Source organism: Sebastes umbrosus, chromosome 14 (assembly GCF_015220745.1).
Source record: "Sebastes umbrosus isolate fSebUmb1 chromosome 14, fSebUmb1.pri, whole genome shotgun sequence".
Taxonomy (NCBI): Eukaryota; Metazoa; Chordata; class Actinopteri; order Perciformes; family Sebastidae; genus Sebastes; species Sebastes umbrosus.
In genome coordinates this window covers 10,944,607-10,970,480 of record NC_051282.1, presented here as the reverse complement: position 1 = coordinate 10,970,480, position 25,874 = coordinate 10,944,607, and the positions used below count along the sequence as shown (strand labels likewise).

Genomic DNA, 25,874 nt, shown 5'->3' with positions numbered 1-25,874 from the left:
CCATTTTTCTATATAGATTAAAAAGGGTCTCCATATAGCATAAAACTTCTGGGCACACCCTCTCGTAGTATAGTGAATCTTCTCCAGTATCAAATGATGTATGAGATCTTTAAACCACATCCTAAAGGTTGGAGGATACTTCTCCTTCCATTTAAGAAGTATAAGTCTTCTAGCTGAGAGAGAGGCCATCATATCTATCATATTCTTTGCCTGGCGACCAAGATGTATGTCTTGTGATGCTACTCCAAATACTGCAGTAGTAGCAGAAGGTTCTATGGGTACTTCCAAAACATCTGAAAAGGTTTTAAATATTGACTGCCAGAAACTATTTAGTTTTGGACAAGACCAGAACATAATATTCTGGTAAAACATATATTTTTAGTTTCATTATGGTGTGTTTCATAAAGGTAGACTCTTTGTACAATGTCACAAAATATGACATATTGTTGTGATGATGGTGTCTACAAGCTGACTTGGGACAAAAACCTGGCAGAAATGTCTTGCTTGCATTTGTATTTTATTTCCTTTTCAACACCAACAGAAACCATCATAGCATCAAAACAAGAGATCATATTACCAATATACAAATTAAAAAGTGTACAACAGAAATAAAATAGGAGAATATATGAAAATTCAAATATTAAAACTAAAGCACTATACCAAGCAACAGTCATCATCATGAATGTTTCGCAGTGCTTAGACTCTATTTACAACATTCCTTCCTCTCTGGTATAATATTTCCTGGTTTAATATATTCAGCTTTTAAATCACATAGTATCAAAACTATCATTCGATAGTGTTTTTAAATCAAGATGCTTGAGTTTGATATGCTTGGGGCAGAGTAAAAGGCAGTGAATTTCACTTTTTCCCCCCCCAATACTAGTATGTTAGTGTTACAATAATAGAACAAATTCACTTGACCTTTCCTTCAACCGAAGCACCACAAGTTCAGCGGAAAGTCAGATGCAAAAGTTATGCGTCAACAACTGAGTGTAGGAGGTGGTCGGTAGGGATGTGGGTTAGCAGTCACAGCAGGAAACCAACACTTTCTTTATTCCTCTAACTGAATACGATTTCCTCATTAGGAAGTTGATTGTGCTCTTTTGAGGATGCACATTAATTTGGCTGTTAATTTGTCTCCCCTGGACTACATTCATCACAAACAAGGACTTCACTGTTTGTTTACCTGCAGTCAGTCAGTCTTGAGTCAATCTGTAAAATCTGTTTGCACTCAACATAACAAGAGGAAAACGATGATCGCACATTTAGAGGCGGCAGTGGGCCTAAAGTCACCTGTCGAAAGGATCTACTCAGCTTTTATATCGCTGTGCTCTGCCATCAAACATTTACGACCACGGCCACAAGCAGCTTCTATACTGGCCCCTGCTAAAACGCATATTAAACATCAGTTGATGAACTAACTCTAGTAAAAGGAAACAGAGGATGACAGGCAGGCCTGAAGGATCTGACTCAATTATTTCTACCATGCATCACTGCTATAGTGTCCCTTAACAAACCAATTGGCATCTTCTTGCATACCAACTTTTAATGCCCATATACTCCTTTGTCCAGTCTGATTTAAAGCCTTGTTTGCATTGACATATCTTTTCGTGGCCTTATCCGTCTGTAATAACGACCAACGTCCTGACTAACACACTACTACTATAGCAGTGATGCCGTTATAAACAATACCAGCAGAGGCAGGCCTGATCTGTGCTGCATGTAATGCCCTTAATTATGGGATTTACAATCCGCAGCACATCACAGCTGGGCCGGCTCTGCGGGGAAGTGTTGCTTCTTCGGTAATCTGTAATCTGTGTGGGTGTTGTCCTTCCGTCAGTCTCCCTGCCCACGCTAAAACCTCTCCTCCAGCTGTTCCCTCTCCACCAACAATAGCGTTGCGCGAGGAGCCCGAGTCGGGCCGACAGCTGGAGTCACACAATTACACTTTTTTTTTTGAGTCGCTTGTTCATATAAACCCACAACTAAATGAAAACAAACACGGAATATTTAGAACATCTCTGGAATAACAATTTTCCAACAAACTACTCTTTAAATGAGCTTTACCGTCAAGGTCATACAACATTTAAATAAAAAAAAAAAAAATCTTATATATTAAAATGAAGCCTGGCAATTCAAAGGCTCCTTAGATCTAAATCTTAAGACAGTGTGTCTCATTGACTGGAGCAACAGGGTGCTCCCTCTATTTGGCAATGTTTCGGTAAGAGGCAGAATTGGCAGAGGGGTGTGGAGGAGTTTGGATTGAGAATCAATATAAAAACTGACAGATGGAGGCCGTGTGTTTCAGATAAAGATGGCACTTGTTTGCTCTAGCCCACACCTTATAACGTTTTTTTTTTTTGTTGCTGTGGTGTTTAAAGTGCAGGACAAGGACGCTAAATGCAGGCATGGTTATTTGTACCCATGTGATATAGTAGCTCTGTCAGTAATGGCCTCTGTGACATCAAAACAAATGACAACTTGACCAGTTAATAAACCTAATGTCTGGTTTGATTTCTCTTCTCCCTGACTATATTTGTAACTTCTCCATCCTCTTTTCCTACTGTACCAATTATGACCTCTCTTTCCTTATAAAAACACTCAATCCCTTCCCACAGTCTGTCAGCCATAGTTCCATAAGACTGACATGAATCTGATCGTTTCATTGTCTAAATGTAAAAAAAAAAAACAGAAATCAGAATCTGATCTTCCATGTTAAAGTGGCAACAAAAGATCAGATTTGTCTCACATAGGTGGTAAAAATTCGATATGGGCTAGAGGAGTAAAGTGAGCGTGTGCTTGAGAGTCTCAGAACTCGTCGTCAGAGCTGAGCAGCAGGGTCTTTTCGTTGTCCCCGCGGGTGCTGAGGTTACTGTGGCTGCGGGAGAGGGGCGGCCCCCCACTCCGCTCCAGTGTGGACTGCTGGGTGTACTGCTGATACGCTGGGGAGAAGTTATGGATGGCGTCCTGGACCATGTCGCCTGGATTCATGGTCTCCTTCAGGCTGCTGGAGATGCTCTTCATTGGGGCGCAGCGACCTGGAGGTAGAGAGGTTGGAGTATTAATAAAGAGACACAGATGGATGGACGGGGAGGGAGATATGAAAGTGAGTGAGAAATTCAGAAACTATGTTTCCTTCCAAACATCCAAATAAATCTTTGAAATGTTGCAAAAAAAATAGATAATTTAGCAAAATTCAATCAGCAGAATGGAAGAAATACATCTGTTCTCTGAATGCCATGGACATGCAGGTTATATAATAAAGCAACAGTGGGTAGTATGATATTACTGGGGGTCAAGATGAATGCACATTTTAACATTTTATGACATATAAAAGGCACTTGTCAATGAAGTTATCCCACTAGGCAGGTGATGATTTAAAGGCAGGGTTGATAACGATTTTAGAAACATTTTTTTCTGTTATATTAGTTGAAATTATCATTACAGCCTGACAGCATCAATAAATCAAGTGCTCTGACAAAAAAAAAAGAAAAAAATCTAGTATCTGTGGCTGTAGCAGGACTGTAATAAACCCGTCCAATCATCTCATTTGGCCTGAATGATTGGACGGGGCAACTGTCTGTCTTCTCTACCTCTCACTCTGCCAGTGGCCTCATTGCACGTCACCGGAGGCTTCCACAAGCTGCTAACTTAACAGCTGTGAGTACTAACAATAGCCATGTTCATTGTTTACATTTATTCTGATAATTTTATGTTCGTAATAATAATAGTGGGGGAGTGGCTTTGGAGGGAAGCCTGAAGGGACGGACTGTGGGTGTTGTTGCTTTCGTTCTAGATTTCGGGACTTTTGGAGCTAGTTAGCAGCTAACGCTGCTAGCATCTTTACTCGGAAAAGAGTTGGTAACATAGGGCTCGTTTTTCGGCTGGATCATTTTTAAAAATCTAGTGTACTCTTGCTAGTTTCTCAAGATTGCCTTTAACACCAGTTTACATTACTAATTCAAATTGTTTCAGTTCTTGTCGCCTAAATGTTTTCCTCAACACAAATGTTTCACTGCTGGGAGAGAGAGACCTAGAGGGGACCACTGAGCTCGGGTAGGAACATAGACAAAACAAAATGTTCAAAGCTGACATCACTGGTGGCAAAATGAACATAAGGAAACAAAAACAAGACAGCTGTAGACCCACGATTGTAAATGTATAAACTGAATTCATGCTGAACTGAAAACAATGTTAAAGTAACGGATATTTAACCACAATCAAATCGGAAAACGCAAACAAAAAGGGGGCAAACATACAGAACTGTGGTAGATACAGATGAAAAACAGCTAACATCAGACCTACCGTACTGTCCATAGATAGGAAATGAGCCTTTCAGCGCAGCACAGTGAAGACAAGAGAAAAAAAGAGACAAAGAGAGACAAGGAACACAAGGAAGTCAAGATGAAAATGAAGGAAGAGCAGAAGAAAAGAGAAATACTCAGAATACATAGAGAGCGTCAAAGATAGGAATCAAATTACTGTGTCTGTATCGGGAACCGTTCACATTCAGAGAAGACCGATTATAATGCACACTATTACATACAGGCTCTCTTTCTCATTATCTTCATATTTTGCTTTAGTTTTTTCCGATCTCACACACACACACATGCACTTCCCTTACCATACGAGTCCAGTCTTTTATCCATGTAGACCTTGTAAGTGAAGGCATGGCGCAAAGCAACAGCAGCGAAGAACATCTCAATGCAGATGATGAAGTTTTGGTAACCGGCGGCAACTGTTCCCTCGCCCACGGAGAAGTCAGCCGAGTTGATCTGAGGGATGGCTCCACACTTCTCTAGGATGGCCAGCAGCATCCCTGAATCGCAACGAGAGAGACGGGAGAGAGACAACATAGAAAATCAGAAACAGAAAACAGAAAACTTTGTGTTCATTCTGAATCTGTGAACGTGATTGCAGGCCCGGAAATTTTGTAAAATAACTGTTGTAAAAAGTGAAACGGCTGGCATATCAATAGAATTGAGCCACAAAAGGGATTATATTTCTGATGCAGCATCACAGGATTCACATTTCACTGCAAAAAAACAAAAATAGCAGCAGCAAAAACACCATCCAGAGGAAACAAAATAAGTCATGAATGAAACAAAGCTCTTTTTTAAGTACAGTAAGTAATCTTGTTGCACCCACAAGAAGATTTGCACAATTACAGTTTTCCATTTTCTTTTACCAACCTCTTGGAAATTCACAGTTTACACAATACTTGGATAGAAACATACCTACAGGCTGCTGAACTAAACAATGTCAGAATAAATGGGTATGTGTGCTGCTGCTGTGTCTCTGTGTTAACAAGTCCAGAAGGTGGTCTTCTTACCTTGCCAGAAGGAGAGAAAGATGACTGATTTGACCATGAAGAACTTGAGTACTGGGTTGTACGGGACAAGCAGTTCACGCGTAGCAAAGTAGAAGAGGAAGAGAGCGTAGAGCGACAGACTGACGGAGACGTTGTAGATAATGGTGACGTACAGGTAACCACTAGCCACGCTGGAGGAGAGAGACACAGACACCAAAGAATGTGTTTTAGCCATGACACACATGGCAAATGTCTAAGTGAAGAAACAAAAAAGAGGTAGAACTGATTTACAATCAACTTGAAGGCATGTCTTTAACATAAATATGCTGCTTTAAGTTCATAAAAAGATGAAGACTATAGAGCAGCACTTATGTTTTTTTTTTACAGGCCTTCATTAGAGATTTTAGAGCAATAATAACCTAATGATTACTCATCATTACAGATATGAACTCTCTGGGTTCAAGTGTGACACAACACGGCAAGTCAGAACACAAGACATCGCTGCTCAGGGTGATGTCCATGCTGTGAATGACAGTGGCTAGGTTGGTGTGGAAACATACTTAAAGTCTCCGTCTCTGTATTTCCCGAAGGCCTGAAGAATGACAGTAATCATTGCCATCAGGGGTTTCACCACACAGAACTGGAGAGTCGCCTGAAGAAGCAAGAGTGAGAGTGAGAGAGAGAGAAAGAGAAAGGAGGGGAAGTAAACATGGTGGGAAAAGGTCAGTAAAAAGCAGCAATGCTAGCAGTATAAAGCTTCTGACAACGAGCAACTCTCAATGACACATTAAGGAAATACAGTATCTATTATATTAACATTAAATCAATGACCCAATGTCACTAGTACAGCGGATCCTACTGAGAATCAACATATACGTTGCATCTTATGTTGTACAGTGTATTTGAGTATCTAAATTTGACATGACAGTTACTGTGTTGGGATACCTACTGTCATTCAAACATGAAAATGGATATGAATATCATACTGAAGTTGTATTAAAAATGATAAAACATGTATTAACAGTGGACAGTTCCTCTATCCGTAAAGCACAACACTAAAACATAGTTATAACACACTTTGAGTAATATTCCCCTTTTCAGTCCTGGTTGATTTACAGTTTCTACTTGAGTGAAAGCAATGGATTTGTGCTCAGGGTTTAGCAGTCTGGAGTCTTTTTGTTGATTCTGAGCTTCAAGTTTTCAGAATAGGTAATTTTTTTGTGTGTATAAAATGGAGAAAAAATGTAAAGGCGCGGTCACGCATGCGCAAATGCAGCCACAGGAATGTCGCCACAGATAAACAGTTTGTAATACTGCAAATATATAAATATTGCAATACTTTCATCAGTGGGCCAAAGGCTCAATCACCATTGTGTTACCTCCTTCGGCTATAGTCACTTGACAGACATTTATTTAAATGAAAATCTACGAGATTGCCACTTTAAAACAATGTATAGTATGTGAGCCAAGAGGGTGATTGGTACCTGTTTGCAAAACCTGAGGAAACCAATGGAGTACGTCTTGCCCCACAGACAACAGGTCCCATACACACAGCTTGACCTAAAGGGAAGTGCAGGTTAAAATTGTTGGAAAAGTAGGCAGGCTATTTTAACATGAAATCACTTAATTGAATGTTTATACCAGAAATAAAGATAATGGAATCCAAAAAAGGGAAGATGAGAAACTTACTCAATGGGTTTCCCTCTGATCTCAGCCATGATGGCGCTCTCTCCTCCCAGATACTCGTAACACAGACTCAGGAAGTTGTAGATGACAAAGGCTGAAGAGTGTCACACAATGAAAAAAATGTTTTTTTAGGATGACCATCTGTCAAATCACTCCCACATTCACAGCCGTAAAACATTTACATTATGTAACTGTAGTAAATGCTCAGTGGATTAGATCAAAAGTGGCAAGTGGCTCAGAAGTCACCAAGCAGAGACCCCCAACCTAATGGCATAAAGTTCCTACAAAAAAAGATCATGTCAAAGTAGCTGACGTGGGTTTGGAAACACTGGATATTTCTAACGGTTATGCAGTGTTAACAACAGTTGGTGTAACGGTCATAATTACAGTCATGTTTTGCCGATCTTGTTTCAGAACTGCTGCGCTTGTTATTTAAAGGCAGAAAGGTGAGTCATCGGCAGGCTTAGAAAATGATCGGGTAATGTTGCGAGTGAGCTATAAGCCTCAGCATAATTGTAAGGTGTAGTTCTCTGGTGCCGTGAGCAGAAGTGAAGCCGCGTGACAATGGGACGCCAGTGGAAACACTGAAGAAAAAGCCCATGGTCGCGTCACACTGTCACACAATAGCGTCACATAATACAGATAAACACATCTTACACAAGTGAACTGCACACGTTTAAGGCTATGATATTCATTCATGTAATGTGTTACACAACTACTATTAATAAAGATAAAAAATCATATTCTGACATGTTGATGTTTGGGATTAATCCTCCACAGCGTCATGGGCCTAAATGCGAAGCTACACCAGGTGTGTCTCAAATCCCTCTACAGTATATTCTATCCATCCACCGGTCATATCTGATAATATGTAATCAACCTAATCAATGCAGACAGCTACACTGGTTGCCCTTTGCAGTAACCACATGGAGGGTGCCAATTAAGAAATGCAATAACACTGACAAACCTGCTATTACTTTTAAAATCCTTCTTATATATTTAGACAGGTAATCCCATATATATATATATATATATATATAATACAGGACAGTTACATGATATCATGTGGACTGGTCAATAATTTATTGGCTATCCTGCAAACGCTAATCATTTATTGGACATTTTCCTGAGAAGTAACATGCAATTTAAATAAACCTGACTGATCCCAGTATAATTGTGTAAAGTGTCCCCGAGACAGCAGAATGTTTTTCCATCTGCTGCCCCAGGTGTTCTCAGGCTAATTTAAGGGTAACCCACAGACACCAGCTCCCCACTGCCTCCGCTCCCGTTACCGTTTAAAGTGGCTCAGTTTAAAAGTGAGCCTGTGATGGTAGCCCACTGACAACCCTGCCAGAGCACAGTCAGCACAGCGCTGGCTTTGTTAATTGTTGCACAACTACTACACATATAGTATTTTTGCACTTTAAAAGTTTACTTTTAGCTTGAAAGAGGCTGGCACATGAATTTGATGCATTTTGAGAGCATAAATATCCGAGCGTGTTACTAATAAAAGCAAAAACGTATACATGTCTTGATCTAGATCCTTAATTGTGGAGACAAAGCTCTCCATATCACACTGTGCCTTAATAAAGCTAGCTGTCTGTCACTTCTATCATATCTAACAGCATAAACAGTAACCTCTCCTTTCATACACTATTCTACCAATTATTCATTTTGTAATATGTCCTGGATTGTGATACACACTCCAAAAGAGACGTGAGGGGAGGTTTAGTACATAACAGAAGTACCATAACCGGCACATGACCGACCCCAGGTGTGCAACCATAAAAGGTACGTATAGTATCTGTGCAAATGGGTAGCTATTCAGCCTGAACTAAATATACATTTTGAGGGTGTATATGGACTCTGTTGGAAGAGGGACACATACTAATCTACTGGTAGCTGAGTGAGCTTGTGAAGCAGACAGCAAAGTGTATATGTGTATAACAGTGTGTGTATATTTTAGCTTTTACCTGCAGTAGATCATGGCACTAATTGTGTCTATATGAACAACAGCAGTAATAAACATGTCTGACTCTACATTTAAAAACACATTGCCCTATTAGGCCACAGCTGCAGCCCTGCCATGCCATATCTCAGCCATTGTACACCTGCTACAAGGCAGGCTGACACTACAGAATACAAGCAGACTAAACCGTTCACACGGGGGTGCAACTAACCATTGTTTTTGTTTTTTTAACGAATCCGTCAAGTACGTTCTTGATGAATCAATTAATTGTCTAGTAGATAAGATGTCAGAAAAAATAGCGACGAATGCCCATTACAAATTCTGAATCCAAGGTTTAAAGAGGACCTATTATCCTCATTTTCAGGTACAAACATGTATTCTGTGTTTCTACTAGACTTTCTACTAACATGTTTAAAACAAAAAACATTATTTTTCTCATGTCAGCTGTGCTGCAGCCCAGTCTGCTCTGATTGGTCAGCTGGCCCATTCTGTTGTTATTGGTCAACCGAACCAAACTCTTCGGATTCCGCTCCAGCTCCGCTCTAACTAGCTTTGTTTGAGGGCATGCCTAAGTAGCCGCCAGGCAGGTATTATGCAAATGTGTTACTTGATGACATCACCACATTACGGACGAAAAGACGGGACTTCAAGCGAGGTGTTTCAGGCAGTTCATGAGCAGTGTTTCTGTGGGGGAGAGGACTTCCCTTTGGCGTGGACTTTGGGCTTTGTAACTTTGCAGACCTTTTACATGTACAAAAAACTATATAACACACTAAAGCACAAAAGCATAATATGTCCCCTTTAATGGATTATCCAACCAACAGTTCAAGCAAATCCTCACAATGAGAACCGGCTGATGTTTGGCATCCTAAAAAATCCTAATAAAGCACATGTGATGATGGAATAATAAAAGCAAATTGCCATCAGCATAACCATAGTTTATGTTTATAATTGCTTTCTTTATTGCTAATCATTCTCAAAATCAGCATGAATTCTGCCTTATAGTCTGGTAAGATAAAGAACAAGCTTACGATTTATCTGCTCACAAGTGAGATGCCATTTAAAAGTCTTCTCAAGGATTTGCTCGTTTTCATACAGTTGCTAGGAAACAGGTTTCCCCTCCCCTGCGATCCCAAGAGGCCGTGCAGACACGAGGACAAAGATGGCAACCTTTGTAAATGAAGACACTACAAAGGCCATCTGCCACTGGGGTATCACGACACATAAATTCTCACACCCTTATTTCTGCTGGGAGTCAAAAGATACGTTGGAACACAAAACCCTCCCACCGCTGTGGTGAATATTCTGCTGTTTGCATGCCAAATATGGCAGCACATAATCCAGCCTGCAGCAGAAGATGCTAGTGTTGCCAGCTCATTGCACTGCGTCCCTCAATCCACTCACCTTCGTAGCAGTCTCGGACTGTGTCAAAGTACACGTAGTACTCCTCGTTGGTGAAGAAAAGGAGGCTGAGCCAGGAGTCGAAGGCGTAGATGGGGACTATGAAGAGGATCCTGACTATGTGTCTCTGTTCATTTGGAGAGCTGTAGTAGCGCAGGTGCATGTAGATCTAAAATGAAGAGAGCAAGAAAGAAAAGGTCCCATGAAAGACATGAAAGAAGTCCCAGTTGGTAATAATTATACTGCAGCATGGTCTTTAGGAGTAAGACCATATTTTTGGGGATTTGCAATACAAAAACAGCAGGTTTTAACTTTTATCTTGTGTCTACAACATCAGCCTTCCATAAATTGCTAAGGGGAGCAGCTGGAGCATTTTTTCCTGATGGCATCATATTGAATCTTTCGGAGCTGCTCATGCTAGAAATACTGCGTAAGCTAAAAGTGAAAATAAATAATCAAAGGAGGGAGAGAAAGACAAGAAGACACACTGGAACACAGGCAAATGTTCATACATATACACATGCACATGAGAACATCTGTATCTACACAAACACACACACACATAAAGCATACAGTTCTATACTGTAAATGGGTCGGACGATTAAAGGAGAAAATACTAGGGCCGTCCCAAATACCATATTTTGAGCTTCGAAGCTTGAACTACTGTACACACACGCACCTCTACACCTAGCAAACAGCGACATCCATCTGAGAATAACTAATAATAATTGATGTTGAATATGAATAATGTTGTGGGATTATACCGTATTTCACGACTATTTGGGGGATTTATACATTATTATTATTATTACGTACTTATATATAAAAAAAAATAAAGAAAAAGAAAAACAGGCCTTTGAATACTGATTTGGAGATTGATTACCATGGCAACGGTTGAAGCTTCGAAGCATTAGGGTCAGCCATAGGAAATGCGATTTAAGTTTCCAACGACTGTCAAAAGTAATTTGTTTTGTCACAGACCACAAACTGTGATGCAGTACCTCGGATTGTGTTTTGCCGAAGTTCAAATTAAAAGCTGCTAAAAACAGCAGATTGGCGGGATGCAGAACATATATATTTACAATTGTGTGTTTTTTTTTTTTACATTTTTGAAACAGCAACACATACTGTCACATTAAAATACGAGATAGGAAAAAATACTGTCAGGAGGAATATTCACCAGCTTCCTCCCTTTGAAACCACGGCTCATAACGTGGGTGATAAATGGATTTAACTGAAACTAATTGCTACCTCATCTAGTCTTTCTGTACAGGTCAGAGTATAGCCAGTATACATTTGCCTAAGTTGGATATTTGAGTGCTGTGTGTCTGAAAGGTGTGTGTTGTGTGCGTGCACTGACACATGGGGTTGTTTTGGGTAATTGATACTGGGCTTTTATCACTCCTATTGAGGGCAGCGGACGGCAGGAAGAGCAGGGTGGGCCTTTGTAAACCAGCACCTCTGTCTGCTCTGTCCGGCTCCTTTCCACTTACACAATGTCGCACGTATCACCTTTCCTGCTCTGTAAACAGACACACACCTTTGGTAAAATAACAAACAGTGGGTGACAATACAACCAAGCGAGACGGTGCACTCAGCTCGCAGGGCTTGTTGCTAAGTGACCCCTCCCTCCTCCCTCCTCCACACACACACACACACATCCATCCCCTGCTCTTTCATGTCGTAGTTGAGCTAGGAGCACCTGTTGCCAGAGTGACAGAGGGCTCTTCTTTAAGCCTGTATGTGAGGAACAATGGAGGACAAATCATTAACCTAAGCCTCCAGGTACAGTAGATCTCGCTTACATAAAAAGGACGCTTACTAAATACTTCACTGTACAATGAGGGCTGATGAACTGATGCAAACAAGGCAAACAGAACTTACGCACTCTACTGCACCACTAACACTAAACATCCAGAGATTTTGAACACAATTCTAAACTGTCAAAACAGGAAATTATGTCCATTTACAACTTAATTTTTTGTGGCTTTTCCTCACATCATTCACCCCTATTTGCTATTTTCTAAACCTAATATAGATCCTTCCATAGGCTACAGACTAGCAGCAGTTAAGACAGCACACACTGAGGTCTTGCCATACTTCCCCTGGGGCTAGGCTACCTGAGGTATTTGGCACATGTTGGGTGTGTTTCAAGGGGCATAATCAACCTCAGTCAATCAAACTTGGCACGTGGGACTTCTCTGGCGGCCTTGGGGTTGGGACGCCGACCATGAGTTGCAATATCTCTGGTTCGCCTCCGGTCAGAGACATTTTTCGCATTCCTTATCTTTCTCTCCTCTCATTTCCTGTCATCTCTATACTGTGGGAGGCATACAATGTCTCTCCAAAAAACTAGGCACACAGTTTGAGAGGTAGCCCTTATATTATCTGTTGCTAATGCTTAAAAGACCAGTGTGTAACAATTAGGGGGATCTATTGGCAGAAATGGAATAGAAGATGAATACGTATGTTTTCTTTAGTGTATAATCACCTGAAAATAAGAATCGTGTTTTCGTTAGCTTACTTAGAATGAGCCGTTTATATCTACATATGGAGTAGGTCCTCTACCCACGTAGTACGCCATTTTGCACCGCCATGTTTCAACAGTAGCCCAGAATGGACAAACCAAACTCTGTTTACTTTTACTGCTTGGGTCGGAGTCGATAATGTTACTCACTGCCGTTGCCGCCTCTCTCTCTCGCTTCACCACTCACTTCCCATGTACACACACACACACACACTATCTCTGCTCCAACTGGCTCTAGAGGGCCATTCGCGTTTTGGCGTCGGCCACCATAGCTCTCAAACACGCTTGGCACACGAGAGACGCTTCAGTTGGTTGCAATCTTCTCACCTCACCGCTATATACCGCCAGATCCTACACACTGGACCTTTAAAGCTTAAGAGGTGCCGCTTACTGTGATTGTAAAATTCCCCCCAAAAAAAACAAAACAGAATAATCAATCCAGCTTTTGTCATTCATAAGAATCTGGTTAATAAAAAACAGCTTTTTTGTCTCATTCAATTCAAACAAACACAGTGGTTTCCTCCGAAATTCCATACTATCATGCTATTTACTAACCGAAAACAGTATGTGAGATTTTTTAGTATGTCCAAGTATGAAACCAATAGTACGCTAATTGTATACTATTCCGGTGAAATATTACAGAATGCATACGTTGGATACTACGGCGGCATAAATATCCCACAATGCAATGCGGCAGTGACGATAATGTTCATAAAAGATGTTGACGGACAGCTCTGTAACATTAATAATGCTTAAATTTAAGTGTAAGCATACGATTTCACTTTGCTAGACATAATATATTTTTTTAAATTAGATAAGACTTTATAATTTTCACAAATCATCGTTTGGTCACATGAGGTTGGCACAGGTTACCACGGTTACGCATGTCCAACCGGCGAGGAGGCTCTCAAGAAGTGATGACGTAAATTGCTGCTCAGTGCGTCCGAAAAGATACGTTTATTCACACAAAAATATTTTGAACGATAGTACACATATTGGGTGTGTAGTGTAAATGTATATGAAGCATAAATGTCCTACTGGAAGTGCTCAGTGTTAAGCCAATGTGCAACAAGTAGTGTGGAGCAGCTACATGGAAAATCTGTCAGTATTTGGAAGAAGCCTTCTCCACACAGGATGGGAAACTTTCTAAGTGCATGCATGTGTTTAGTGTGTGAGCGTGCATATAGCCTTAGATTAATAGGCGCTTGTATATGCTCCTGGGTGTGAATGTGTCAACTGTTTGTTTTTCTTTTGCTGAAAAGGAGTTTTTTGTACTCAACAAACCTACCTTCAGTACATGAAGGCTAAAGGAAAAGAGGGGTAGACTTGAAAAAACATGATAAGCAAGATTTAGGTTTCATCCCAGTACTCCAGCTTAACCCTCTGCCTAAAGGCTGTAGGCATACAAAATTGTTGTTTAGTTTAGTTTGAACTCTCTATCCTCTAGATCATCTGCAACCTCCAAATGTCATGTTCTCTCCTTACCTGGTGACATGTGATCAGAAGAGCTGTCCAAACAAAAAATCCCGATATGGTTTGGGCAGTGGAGGTCATGAGGAAAAATTGGTCTTCTGGTGTGACCAGCGGGGCTTCTGGTACCAAGGAGGAGTTGGACTGTTGTGGGGCCACCGTGGCTGGGGGCCCCGGGGCAAAGCCGACAGGAGAGGCATTCCCCAACGTCTTTGACAGGGCGATGTCTCGCCGCCAAAGTTGACCCATCTGTATGAAGAAACGGTGTATAATTAGACTTCATCAAAGAAGATGCTCTTTAGGTAATGCAAACTAATTTAGCCTATAGACATATTACATAATAGTAGCCCATGGTACGTTCCAGGTTATAAAGCCTCAATGAATCACTGTAATGTGTAAATGCGTCTCAACAGGCCTGTACCAGTCTAAGACCTAAATCTCAAGCCGACATCCTGCTGATGAGAGAATGAGAAAACAGTAAAAGACACAGAGCAGAGCAAAGTAGACATTGCACAGATCTACCGTGCAAAAGAGATAGTGTGGATAGACAAACGAGGTGAGATCAAAAAGTAAAGAAAAGGAGGCATAAGGTAGATGGGTGAGGAGAGTGTAAAAACCACACACCAACATATGCGGAGGGGGGGGGGATCACTCAAACACAGCAAATCAGTCTGACAGCAATGAGCTGAAGGCTGCTGACCCAATTTCTCCCCTTCTTGTTCTCTGTGCTTTACTGAGGAAGGAAGAAATGCCAAAGATGACACTAAATGGGAACATATTTCTTCAGAGTGATGAAACACCTTTCCACAAATCAGCACCAAAGTTTAGGCTCAAGAGACAGATGGCCTGTGGCCTCAGGTAGATGCTGCAATAAGATCGATTTTTGACATATATCTGAAATAGAGCAAAACAATTGTAACCTCATGGATAAAGGTGTTCTTACTAGTTTCGGTTCTACTCCACAAATCTTTGTTTTATGCCATCATATCACCAGAGCTGTAACTGGGAAAAACTGAAGACATTGAGTCTGATAACTTTTTCCAACGTTGAGTGGCTTTAACTATCATATTTTATTTGTCTCAACATTCAATGTCAAAGAAGTAGGCCAAATCCAAAACCAGCTGAATTGTCTTTACTGGGTTTGTACTGTATCAACCCTAAAGCTTACACTGTATTTGTGCCATGTCAGCAGAATAGGAAGATTTCAGTTCCTCTGGAAAATCCCCATATCTCAGGATTTCAAAAGGGATTTTACAAGAAGGGAACACACGAAAACAAGACTGGCCAAACTGGAGCTTGGAACATCTAAAGCATCCAGAAAGATGCTCCGTGTGCCACCACCCGTGTGATCAAATCACAGCAGATCTCCGGGTACCGTCATCCCTCCGACTACGCCAGTGTCTTGGTGTGGATTCCAGGAAGGCGATAATCTTATCATTCACAGTGAAAACTAATTTCACAATGACTTTCAAACCCCCCTGTGCACTGGCTAAATATAGGTTGGCGCTCAGTGTGGCTATGGATGACTCATGCTGCTTGCCAAAGCCTTAATCAGCTTGTGGCAATGCAGTAACTAAGAGCACATCAGTGTGTCACAAACACCAGAATATGTTTTGAAGAAACTTCAACAACACAGCTTTCTGCATATCTGGACTGTTTTGTGAAAGAAATACCAGAAAGACAGCCAGATTATGAATTTACTGTGTTTCATTGTTTTTTTAAATTGGTGTAATTAAGGGCTGGGAAGTATATCAGTCTTCATCATTTACTATTTTATCTTAGTAGTCACAAAGCAACAATTACTTAGTCAAATGTCTCGCACAATGATTTCTGATAGAGCAGACCGTTCAATTTTGACATTTTATAACAACAATGCATTTCAATTAGGGCTGGGCGATATGGAGAAAATCCCATATCGCAATATTTTTGATTTAATATCTCAATATCGCAAGGATATTGTAAGGTTGACCATTGGTGCTTTTACAAAATATTTACACAATGAGATTTATGATAAATAATCATCAGTAATGTGGATATAATGACTAGGTGTGTAAAGGAAAATAATAGAACAGCTAGAACAGTCAGGGAAGTTCAGAAAATTACATAAATTTACTGAAATGAAGCCTTTATAACCAGTAAGACACATATGCGATATTAAAATATCCCAAATCTAAGAGGATATCTATTCTCATATCACAATGTCGACAGAATATCAATATCTTGCCCAGCCCTGATCAACATTGTCGCCAAGTATTTAATAGCTGTGTCAAAACAGGTGCATTTACTGTTATTGGGGGAAGGTCCTACCATTTATCATGGTATCTTTTTTGCCATATTGCCCAGCCTGATGGATAAATCTAGTAGTCTGAAAATGGATTCTACTTATGTATATACCAACCATGATTGGATGTATGTAAATCAGTCAAAACAGGTTGTCATATTAAACATATCTACATATCATCTGATAAAAATGGATATAGGGTGAGGTGTGTGTTCATTATAGCCTATACAAGCACCATCTCGCACCTACACAAACAAAGCTGGGCCACAGACAAGAGAGAGAGAGCGAGCGAGTGAGCGAGAGAGAGACAGAGAGAGAGAGAGAGAGAGAGAGAGAGAGAGAGAGAGAGAGGCAACTCATCAATCCTGCTGACTGCACCCATGGGTGGGTTTCAAAACATGCATTGTACTTTGACCTCAATCGAATCAGCAGTCTTTGTGACAAGCCATCATATATGTCCTGAGGTCAGGAGAGCAGCCTGAAACAAACTGTAAAGCATCTGGAGGCTGTGTTCAATCAGAGGCACTACTTAACAGTGACCACAAGCCGTTTTAATTGCTCTAAGTGCAGCTATAACAAATCCCACAAAGAACGAGGTTCTCCAGCTTTCAGCCTTCACAACAGTATACACATAGCAGTGTAAAAGTTATTTTGCACTAACAGTGCAAAGGTTATTTTGCACTAACCATATAATGGTTATCTGTGTTTGCAATTAGTTACATTCCTGGAATGCAATTTGCAATGTGCAATACTCTTGGCACTTTATTCTATTTATTCCTTTATCTCGTTTTGTTTTTATTCTTGTATTTATTGTTTTTATTGCAAATATTTTTATTATTGTACTTTTATTGATCTTGCACCTCCCCATATGCCACCTACTGTGTTCCCTCTGTCATTGATGAATGTGTATATGTCTCGGTGGACTGCAGAAACTGAATTGCCCTTCGGGGATAAATAAAGCTATCTGTATCTGTATCAGTGCTGCATTTTAGGAAAAAAAAGGGTGGGTGACATCATATTTAATGAAAATCCAGCAGGGGTAATGTTTACCTCATCATTGCTGATTTTTTTGTATTATATAAAATAGTCTGCGTGTTAATAAAACCAGTGGTAAAACATGCTGCAGCTTGTTATTCAGTGCTCTGACTCCATCCTGCTGCTGCACTCACCTCCTCTGCAGTGGTTTGATCTGCGTTGCTCTGAATCAAAGCATCAGTTCATCATCATCATCATCATCTCAAGTCCATGCAAACCCTTTTGGAGTAGAACAAAGTTAATTGGCCAAGCGCTAACATTCAGGTCACTTATCGTATCACTGCATTGTTCTTTGAACCCCCAGAAACTTGCCTCTTTTTTTTAAAAAGCTGGTTAAGTGTCTGCAGCTAACGGCGAGCTAACGCTAGTTAGCATCCCTAGCCTGTCTCTAGCTTGATGTTTGCTTCTCTATTATCTTCTCCACCGTGAAGTCAAAACTAAGCAAACACATGTAACACGCTGTTAAGAAGCGACACGATACATTACAATATCAAAATGTCTATGAAAAACCTGCTTTTATCTCGCCATTTCCCATCCGACGCTGATGAAAGGGATACCGTTATTTCATCCACATCACCATCACCAGGTCAGCTCACTGGTACCAACACAGCAGCTGCCAACGACGACTGCGCTGTCTGCGCATGCGTAGTGACTCCGCTGTCTGCGCATGCGTATTGAAGATCTCTCTATATTTTTTATTATTTCAAAAGTACAGTATACATAGTAACAGCAGAAAACTATGGAAGTTTTTATTGGACTTTATTAGTTGTAACCCACAGAAGACTTTCCACAAATATGTACCATGATCTGCAAATATTTCACTATCAACAAACATGTATTTTTGTATTTGTGTTGTGTTAAGTCACATTATTAGTCACATTAATAGTTTAAATGCAAAGATTAACTCAGTAGTGCTATGATGTTAGATTTTACAAGGACTGTGATAAATGCAAATACAGATCTGATGGCATAAAAAAGTAAAACGCCAGATTGTTGCCAATACACAGCCCTAGTTGTAGAGAGTCATTGCTTTGGGAATATTATAAATCACCTGAATCCCTATGGAAGTTTTTATTGAACTCTATTAGTTGTAACCCACAGAAGACATTCCACAAATGTGTACCATGATCTGCAAATATCATATTTGCAAATACGCATAACTTACTCTGTAAATACGTATTTTAAGGTTTACATGTAAAGTGATAAACACACATTTGTGGACCACGTTTGTGGGTAGTGAAATATTTGCAGATCACGGTACATATTTGTGAATTGTCTTCTGTGGATTACAACTATTATCTACAGATCTGCTGAGGTACCAATCAGACAAAATTCTGTAAACAAACTGGAGGAAAGTTGCAAATGTCACATGGCCCACAAATGCACAGGGGGCGATCTGCAAATATCATTCCACGTGTAGAAATAGATGCACAAATTTGTAGATATCACTTTACATGTAAACCTTAAAATACGTATTTACAGAGTAAGTTATGCGTATTTACAAATCGCCCTGTATTTTTGTGAATGTGACTTTACACAACACAAATACAAAAATACATGTTTGTGGGTATAGTGAAATATTTGCAGATCATGGTACACATTTGTGGAATGTCTTCTGTGGGTTACAACTAATAAAGTCCAATAAAAACTTCCATAGAAAACATTAAAAACATTTATATACAAAAGAAGCATATTGAAAACATAAACAAAGAGCTGTGCCAAACATAAAAAGGACAACAGAAATGAAACAAAACCAACATAAAATAAAAAAACAATAAAGAAATTAATAAATAGAAATAAAAAAAGACCACGCAAGAGTATGACAATAATTTCACTTAAAAACTTTAAAGATATTGCATACATTGATTGTTTTCATTGCTTTTTTATTTTGTGAGGAAGAAATTGTTGACAGATATAGTTCCATTTCTTTCATAAATACAAAGAAATTAGGCCTTGTTTTTCTAAATTTACACTTGTGAATGTGGAACTTTGCGAGAATTAAAATTAAATTAATAAGGAAAAAAGGCATTACTGTCTTTGTCACTGTAATCATAGCAACCAAATATAATATTTCTATAGTACAGTGCAAAATCAGAAAATGTTAACAAGTATAAAATTGTTGACATCTATCCACAATTCACATGTATATTTACAAGACCAGAATAAATGAGAGCAAGTTTCAGATCTATATTTTTCCGGGTCTCTGCGATGGACAATGATGTAACGTCTGACTGCTTCGGCGTTAAAAAACATCTACACCGCAGCAGTATGACAAAAGCTGAGAAAGAAAAGGCCAGCAAAAGTTGTGAGCAACGTTATTCATTTTTATTACTTCATAAAAATATACACAAATACTGTTGTAAATAAAGTGTATTAAAGAACTGTACAAGATATCAGTACACAATACATAAAGTGAAACCCCCCCCACCCATCACCTCAACGTCTTTTATACCATTCCCAACCCCAACAGTTACGATGCCACTGGGTCACGGTGGCCTGTACAAAGGTAATTACACACCAGTACACTGCTATTTACACATCCCTGCATTGCATCACTTGTTTTTTTCTTTTGAATGACATCATCAAGGTTGCTGGAGGTTAAAATCCAAAAAAAAGGTGACATCAAACTATTAGCATATCATTTTGCAGAAGGAATATTGAAAGCCCTATTTATTATATGAGGTGTGACAAACTTTTGACGTCATAAGAACAGAAGAAGAAAACCTAACAAACACGCTACTTCTAATAAGTTACAGGAGGATGAAATGAAACACAAAATAAGAGAACAAAGACAGGAAGGTTATTTCAGACAATAAAAAATAGTTTAACATAAAATAGAGAAGGGGGATAAAAACAATCAGCAGACGAAAAAAACAAAGACAAAATGAATAGTGTATTATTAGCAGGGATTCACTGTATCACTTGTCACTTTCTCGCTCTCACAAAACACACAAAATATTGGATGAACCCAGCTGGCAAAGTAACAGCAGCCCCGTTCCAACAATTTAGTCCTTAAAATACCTAAAATTCTGAACCCAGCCCCAATTGATGTCAGTAGTATGCATTTTTCTACTTTACGACCTTAAAAACAAATAACCACATTTTGGCTTTAGCATCAAAATAAAAAAAATATTTACAGTGAAGTAAACATTAAAAAAAAAAAAATCATTGATGTCCCATCCCCTAACAGAGCCTGCCCACTCCCCTGTGACCTCCAATAACAAAAAGAATAAAAAAGGTAACATTTAGAATATCATAAAAAATTGCAGCCACTGTTCGGTAGCCAAAACGGGCACTGTGGTCTCTGGCAAATACACTGAGAATTTCCTGAGGAGCTTCCCTCAAGACTTGGAGTGTGTCTTTGCAATATCTATGGTCATTCTCACCTTACCCACTCACATTAAAACCAAAGGAAGTCCAAACGGGCAAAATAAGGGGTGGTGGAGGTTTTGGTGGCTGAGTTTTGAGGGATAGTAAATCATCACAACATGGATGGTGGGCAAGCAGCACCGGATTGCTACGTCACCAGAAATATTACTCTACAACAGCTAAAAACATCACTTACTTATCCTTTTTCAAAGTTACCTTTCTTTTTGTCCCTACCCTCATCGCCTACAGTACCCTCTCCCCATTTCTTCCATCTTTTAGCTGTTCTTTCTCTCAAAAAAGCAAAGAAACCTCATAACAAGCTTCAACTTAAGATATCCTCATGAAAGATAAGATGACATACACTGAAACCGTTTTTTGCAAGTGTTGAAACAGAAAAAGACAAATCTTTACTAAGCCTATATCAATCACTAAGTTGACCTTTGAGGAGAAACATGCGTGTGTCCCTGATACCTTTTGATGACGACAGCTCTTCACATTTGTCAGACAGAAGGTACTGAGGGAAATGTTTTGAGGAGTGGAGCAGGTGTGAGCGACCATGGAGTAAAAATGGTGTAGGACTGTCATTCATTTGCTTTTGCATCGTGGTGGTGGTGGTGGTCCACGGTTCAGCAAAAAAAGGGTTCAGTGAAAGAGTGCACGTTGGATACTGTCACATCCTTCCCCTGGATCCTTTAAAAGATTTACTGTCCTTTTCCAAAAGATCCATGTGTCCATTGGCAATCATCTTTTTCAAAAGACAAGGTAAAATAAAAGGAAAAATAAAATCGGAGCGATGAATATACCTTGCAGCCCTGCAACAACAAGTGGGGCGATGGATAAGTCATTAGAGGAGGGCGATGTATTGTACAGTGGGTGGTGTATTTCTGCAGTCAACATGTGAATAAATGGGTAAGATTAGAGACCTCACCTGTCAGTTTCATGTGCATGCAGAGCCAAAGAATTCTACTTCCCCAAGTGCTCAAATGGCACGCTGACCTGTAAAAGACAGAATGAGGAGGAATTAGCAGTCTATGCTCTCTCTCTCTCTCGCACAATTATTATGGCATGATGAACCAGGTCCCATCTCTGAATCGAGACAACATCACACAGAATCCATAATTACAGTTACAAAAAAGACAGTTCCTGGGACATTTTTTGTCATGACATGTACTGGTCGGCCAATAACTTTGTAATATTTGTTAAGTGTGTACTACATATGTTTCATAGCTGCGTCAAAGAAGTTGACGAGTTAATTTTGGGGTAATTTTTGAGGCCTTAAATGTTAAATGGACTTGTATTTATATTGTGCTTTTCTATTCTTCTGACCACTCAAAGCGCTTTACACTACATGTCAGCATTCAACGGCACTGATGGCTAAGCCTTCGGAAGCAATTTGGGGTAAGTGTCTTGCCCAAGGACACACTGACATGTGACCGGGAGCCGCCGGGGATCGAACAACCGACATTCCGATTGTGGACGACCTGCTCTACAACTAAAATGTGTTTTCTACCCTCTGAGCCACAGCCGCCCCGCCTTAGTTTGTGGTGCTGTTGTACTGGTTGAGATTTTATTCCAAAGGATTTCCTGTTATTTTATCACCATCTTATTTACTTTACATACATTGTGGGTGGAAGAAGGGCTGAATGATAGTTCACTGTTATCCCTTCAAGTCCATATTCATATTGTTGAGACATTTTCACATCAATTCACATTTTTAACTGAAATCCACAGTAGGTTTAACTGAAATTGAAAACTTCAGTGAATACTGAAATAAATTGAAAAATGCAATGCTGTTATATCGTAAAAATCAACTCTTTTATCCATCGGCCACTGTGTCCTGTTGGATTCCAAAATCTACTAGCCACTCAATAGATGACCATTGTTTTTTTGGCTGGTGAGTGAAGCAAAATCTAGCAGCCACTTACCAGCATAGTTTACCAGCATTTGGCTGGTGCTAATTTCCAACCCTGATCTGGATCTATATACTGATGATATATATGATCAATATCATCAATGATAAGTGTAAATATCCATACATCATCATCTTTAAGATACTCCTTTATTTTGAAATTCTCATGGAGCGTCTGATTCACCATTTCCATTCAAGCGGTCCCTCCTTCTTACAGAGCCCAGTAATAAAATTGTCAAATCATATTTTAGTTGCTTTTGTGAGTGGATATAATGTAACTGATTTTGTTGAATGGGCATATCATATTGTTTTCATATCGATCGGCAGGCCCCTGAATTGAATCGTTGTCCAAAGAATCATATAATATCGTAATGAAACTTGTAATTTACAGTCCTAGTTAACTGCTCAAGAAGCTGTGATTCACTCTATTTTTGGATGTCATGCTGTATGTAAAATGTTAAACTAGTGGATCTTACGTTGCATTGTTCACTTCATTCAACATACATGGCATTCTAATAATGAATATTTTTTTGCGTCACATGGCCGACCAAAGGAGCCGAGAGCGTTTTCTCACCTGTGATGTGGAAATTCTGGATTGGTCGTGACGGGCTGTGAGATCAGAGGACGATACGTTGGCAGGAGCCCCGCGGTGGAGCCTCATGCTCACCTTCCTCTCCCTCTCTGCACGAGAAATTGCACGGGGCGACGTGTTCCCTGAAGTGATGTATAAAATTGAGGAACTGACCACATTTGATGCAGATATTCAAGAAAAGGAATATAGCAGTTGTCAGCGTAGTATTATTCTGTTAAGACTGACAGCAGGAGTTTCAGGCAATTCAGCAGAAAACTCACCAGACTGCTGGACCCGTGAGGCAGGGTTAGAGATGGCCTGCTCTGGCCCGTTCCTGACTCGGTTGGCAGCCGCAGGGATGGGACCTGGGGGGAGGCCCCGCGATGCAGAAACCCTTGGGGCTCCTCCGATCCGCTCATCCCGCTCATCTCCCGTCCTCCTCTCCCGTTCTCCATCCTCAGCTGTCCGACTGGCACCCTGATAGATGACATCAGCCACATTAATGCGTCTCCATTCACGAAATATAGCATTGAATTATCATATTGTCAGCTGTTTGTAAGTAAGATTTCTGAGCGAGATGAAATAGTTAAGTGGCAGTTGGGCAACCGACAAACATCAATAATTCAGTTTCGGAAACACTTTATGTGAACTTACAAATTTGAGCATGTTCCAGTCAAAGACATAGTCGTAGGAGAAACCCTGACGGTGGAACAGATTCCTGAAGAGCTGTCGTAGGTAAGAGTAGTCTGGCTTGTCGTCAAAACGGAGTGAGCGGCAAAAGTTCAGGTATGTGGAGAACTCAGCTGTAGGAGAATAAACAACAAGCAAAACAGTAGTGAGGAGAAACTCAGAATACACAACACTAACGGCAACAAAACACAAAATCACTGAATTATTGTTGAGCTTTCGACTAAGTGATTAGATAACATTTGCATTGTTGGTGTTCTATTCCATACTGAGGAAACCAAATATTTCAGAACTACAGGTATGTTTGCTGCCCCAAAACACAGAGGCACCGCCGAAACAGCACTTACAAAGGGTATCCTTTGCAAAGAACCTCGATGGGTGTGGACATTTTCTTCTCGCTGATTCGCTCATACTTCTGTCTCTTGGTACGGCCTTGAGGCCCTGCCAGGGGAGGAGAGCCCAGGTTGAAGTACATGAGGACGTAGCCGAGAGACTCCAGGTCGTCACGTCTGGACTGCTCTGTGAACAGAAAGTGGCATACAAGAGTGGAAACTGAGGGATATCCGCTTAGTGCTGCGACAAAGGATCATTTTCCCAGGCCCTATCTACAGTTTTGAAATATAAACCACAATCTTCTATCACCTGTGACTTCAAGGAATTGCAACAAGTCAGTCACAGCTTATAGTGGCCTTTAATTGACACAATGATAGTCATAGCATGCTGATTTCCCTCACCTGATAACCCAACAAAGTAAACTTATGTAGCCTGTTATCAGACAACCATTGGCAGTACAGTGTCTATTGTTTATTGAAATAACTTCCTGAACACTGTGTTTATAGATGCTTTTTAAAAGTGAAAGCAAGATATGGACATCACAACACTTACTTACTGCCATTACTGGTTGATTAAGTTCCACATTCTATGCATACTCTAACAGTTCAAAACTATGACTCCAAAATAATACTTAAATGATTTGAGACACAAGTAGTTATTTACGACAACAGAATATATCTATCACATCACTTAAATGTTCGTCCATCCTGTAAATAACAAAAGGTCAACGATATCTAACCAAAATACAGTGATAAATAACTTGTTGGGGGTGAAACTGTTCAGCTAGTACACTACAATGAGTGTTTAAAATGGTTAGCCATACAAAAATGCTCTGCAGAATGTCTCAGAGAGAGACGACACTGAACTGAAATGACACACAACAGAGCCGTTTTCCATCTCAGACGGTATTTCCTTTATTTCTCTCTCATGAGCCCTCTTCCTTCACATCCCCTGTATGATCTGATAGGGTGCGTATAAACAAAAAGACGATGCAGAGAGGAGACATGTCTAAATTGAATTAGTGGGAGAAGGAGAGGGGATGAGGGGGGTGTCACTGAAGAACAACAGTTTGTGGAATGTAGAGCTAGAATTGGTAGCTTCCTGGCTAAAAAAAAAAAGTTAAGCACTAGTAAGGACAACAGATTTAAAAACCACTAAAATATTGTTATTACGTTCTAACACTAAAGCATGGTGAAAAGGGATGTGACTGATTAAAAAGAAAAATCTGGCACGTAGTACGGCGCATTACACCACCAGGCTAGGGGTGAATGTCATGTAGAGGGAGATATCATCATAAGCCAGCTCTGATGAATCACATTTAACAC

At 40.1% G+C, this 25,874-nt stretch overlaps 2 protein-coding genes across 6 annotated transcripts in view; both read right to left on the bottom strand.

Annotated features, from left to right (window-relative positions):
• Positions 1–498: 498 nt before the first annotated feature.
• LOC119501907 (transmembrane protein 184B-like) lies at positions 499–18,281 on the bottom strand. 4 transcript variants are annotated; one of them, XM_037792681.1, is made up of 11 exons: positions 18,190–18,281; positions 17,815–17,899; positions 14,380–14,613; positions 10,371–10,536; positions 7,001–7,091; positions 6,796–6,871; positions 5,872–5,963; positions 5,333–5,502; positions 4,625–4,819; positions 4,306–4,332; positions 499–3,038 (listed from the first exon to the last, which is right to left on the bottom strand). In XM_037792681.1, exons 3-11 carry the CDS (start codon positions 14,611–14,613, stop codon positions 2,809–2,811), a joined length of 1,281 nt encoding a protein of 426 aa, XP_037648609.1. In that variant the 5' UTR covers positions 17,815–17,899; positions 18,190–18,281; the 3' UTR covers positions 499–2,808. The 4 variants fall into 4 exon arrangements, with proteins under 4 accessions (XP_037648609.1, XP_037648610.1, XP_037648608.1 ...); XM_037792682.1 differs by having other exon boundaries at positions 18,195–18,278; XM_037792680.1 differs by having other exon boundaries at positions 17,815–17,904; positions 18,199–18,273.
• Positions 18,282–19,983: 1,702 nt separating this feature from the next.
• LOC119501910 (casein kinase I) overlaps positions 19,984–25,874 on the bottom strand; it is a 14,274-nt gene continuing 8,383 nt past the window's right edge. The window contains exons 6-11 of one of the 2 annotated variants that reach the window (XM_037792685.1): positions 24,565–24,735; positions 24,184–24,332; positions 23,811–24,006; positions 23,533–23,672; positions 21,978–22,045; positions 19,984–21,861 (exon numbers count right to left, since the gene is read on the bottom strand). In XM_037792685.1, coding sequence (XP_037648613.1) covers positions 22,013–22,045; positions 23,533–23,672; positions 23,811–24,006; positions 24,184–24,332; positions 24,565–24,735 — 689 coding nt within the window. In that variant the 3' untranslated portion in view covers positions 19,984–21,861; positions 21,978–22,012. The remainder of the gene's footprint in view (positions 21,862–21,977; positions 22,046–23,532; positions 23,673–23,810; positions 24,007–24,183; positions 24,333–24,564; positions 24,736–25,874) is intronic. The other variant, XM_037792686.1, reaches the window with a different exon arrangement.

Excerpts from the sequence above, each read along its gene's own strand:
- LOC119501907 (XM_037792681.1), bottom strand. The coding sequence starts at position 14,613 with ATGGGTCAACTTTGGCGGCGAGACATCGCCCTGTCAAAGACGTTGGGG. Across the intron at positions 10,537-14,379 it reads TTCTGATCACATGTCACCAG|ATCTACATGCACCTGCGCTA; the intron begins GTAAGGAGAGAA and ends TCTTCATTTTAG. Across the intron at positions 4,333-4,624 it reads TAAAAGACTGGACTCGTATG|GCTCATTTCCTATCTATGGA; the intron begins GTAAGGGAAGTG and ends CTGCGCTGAAAG.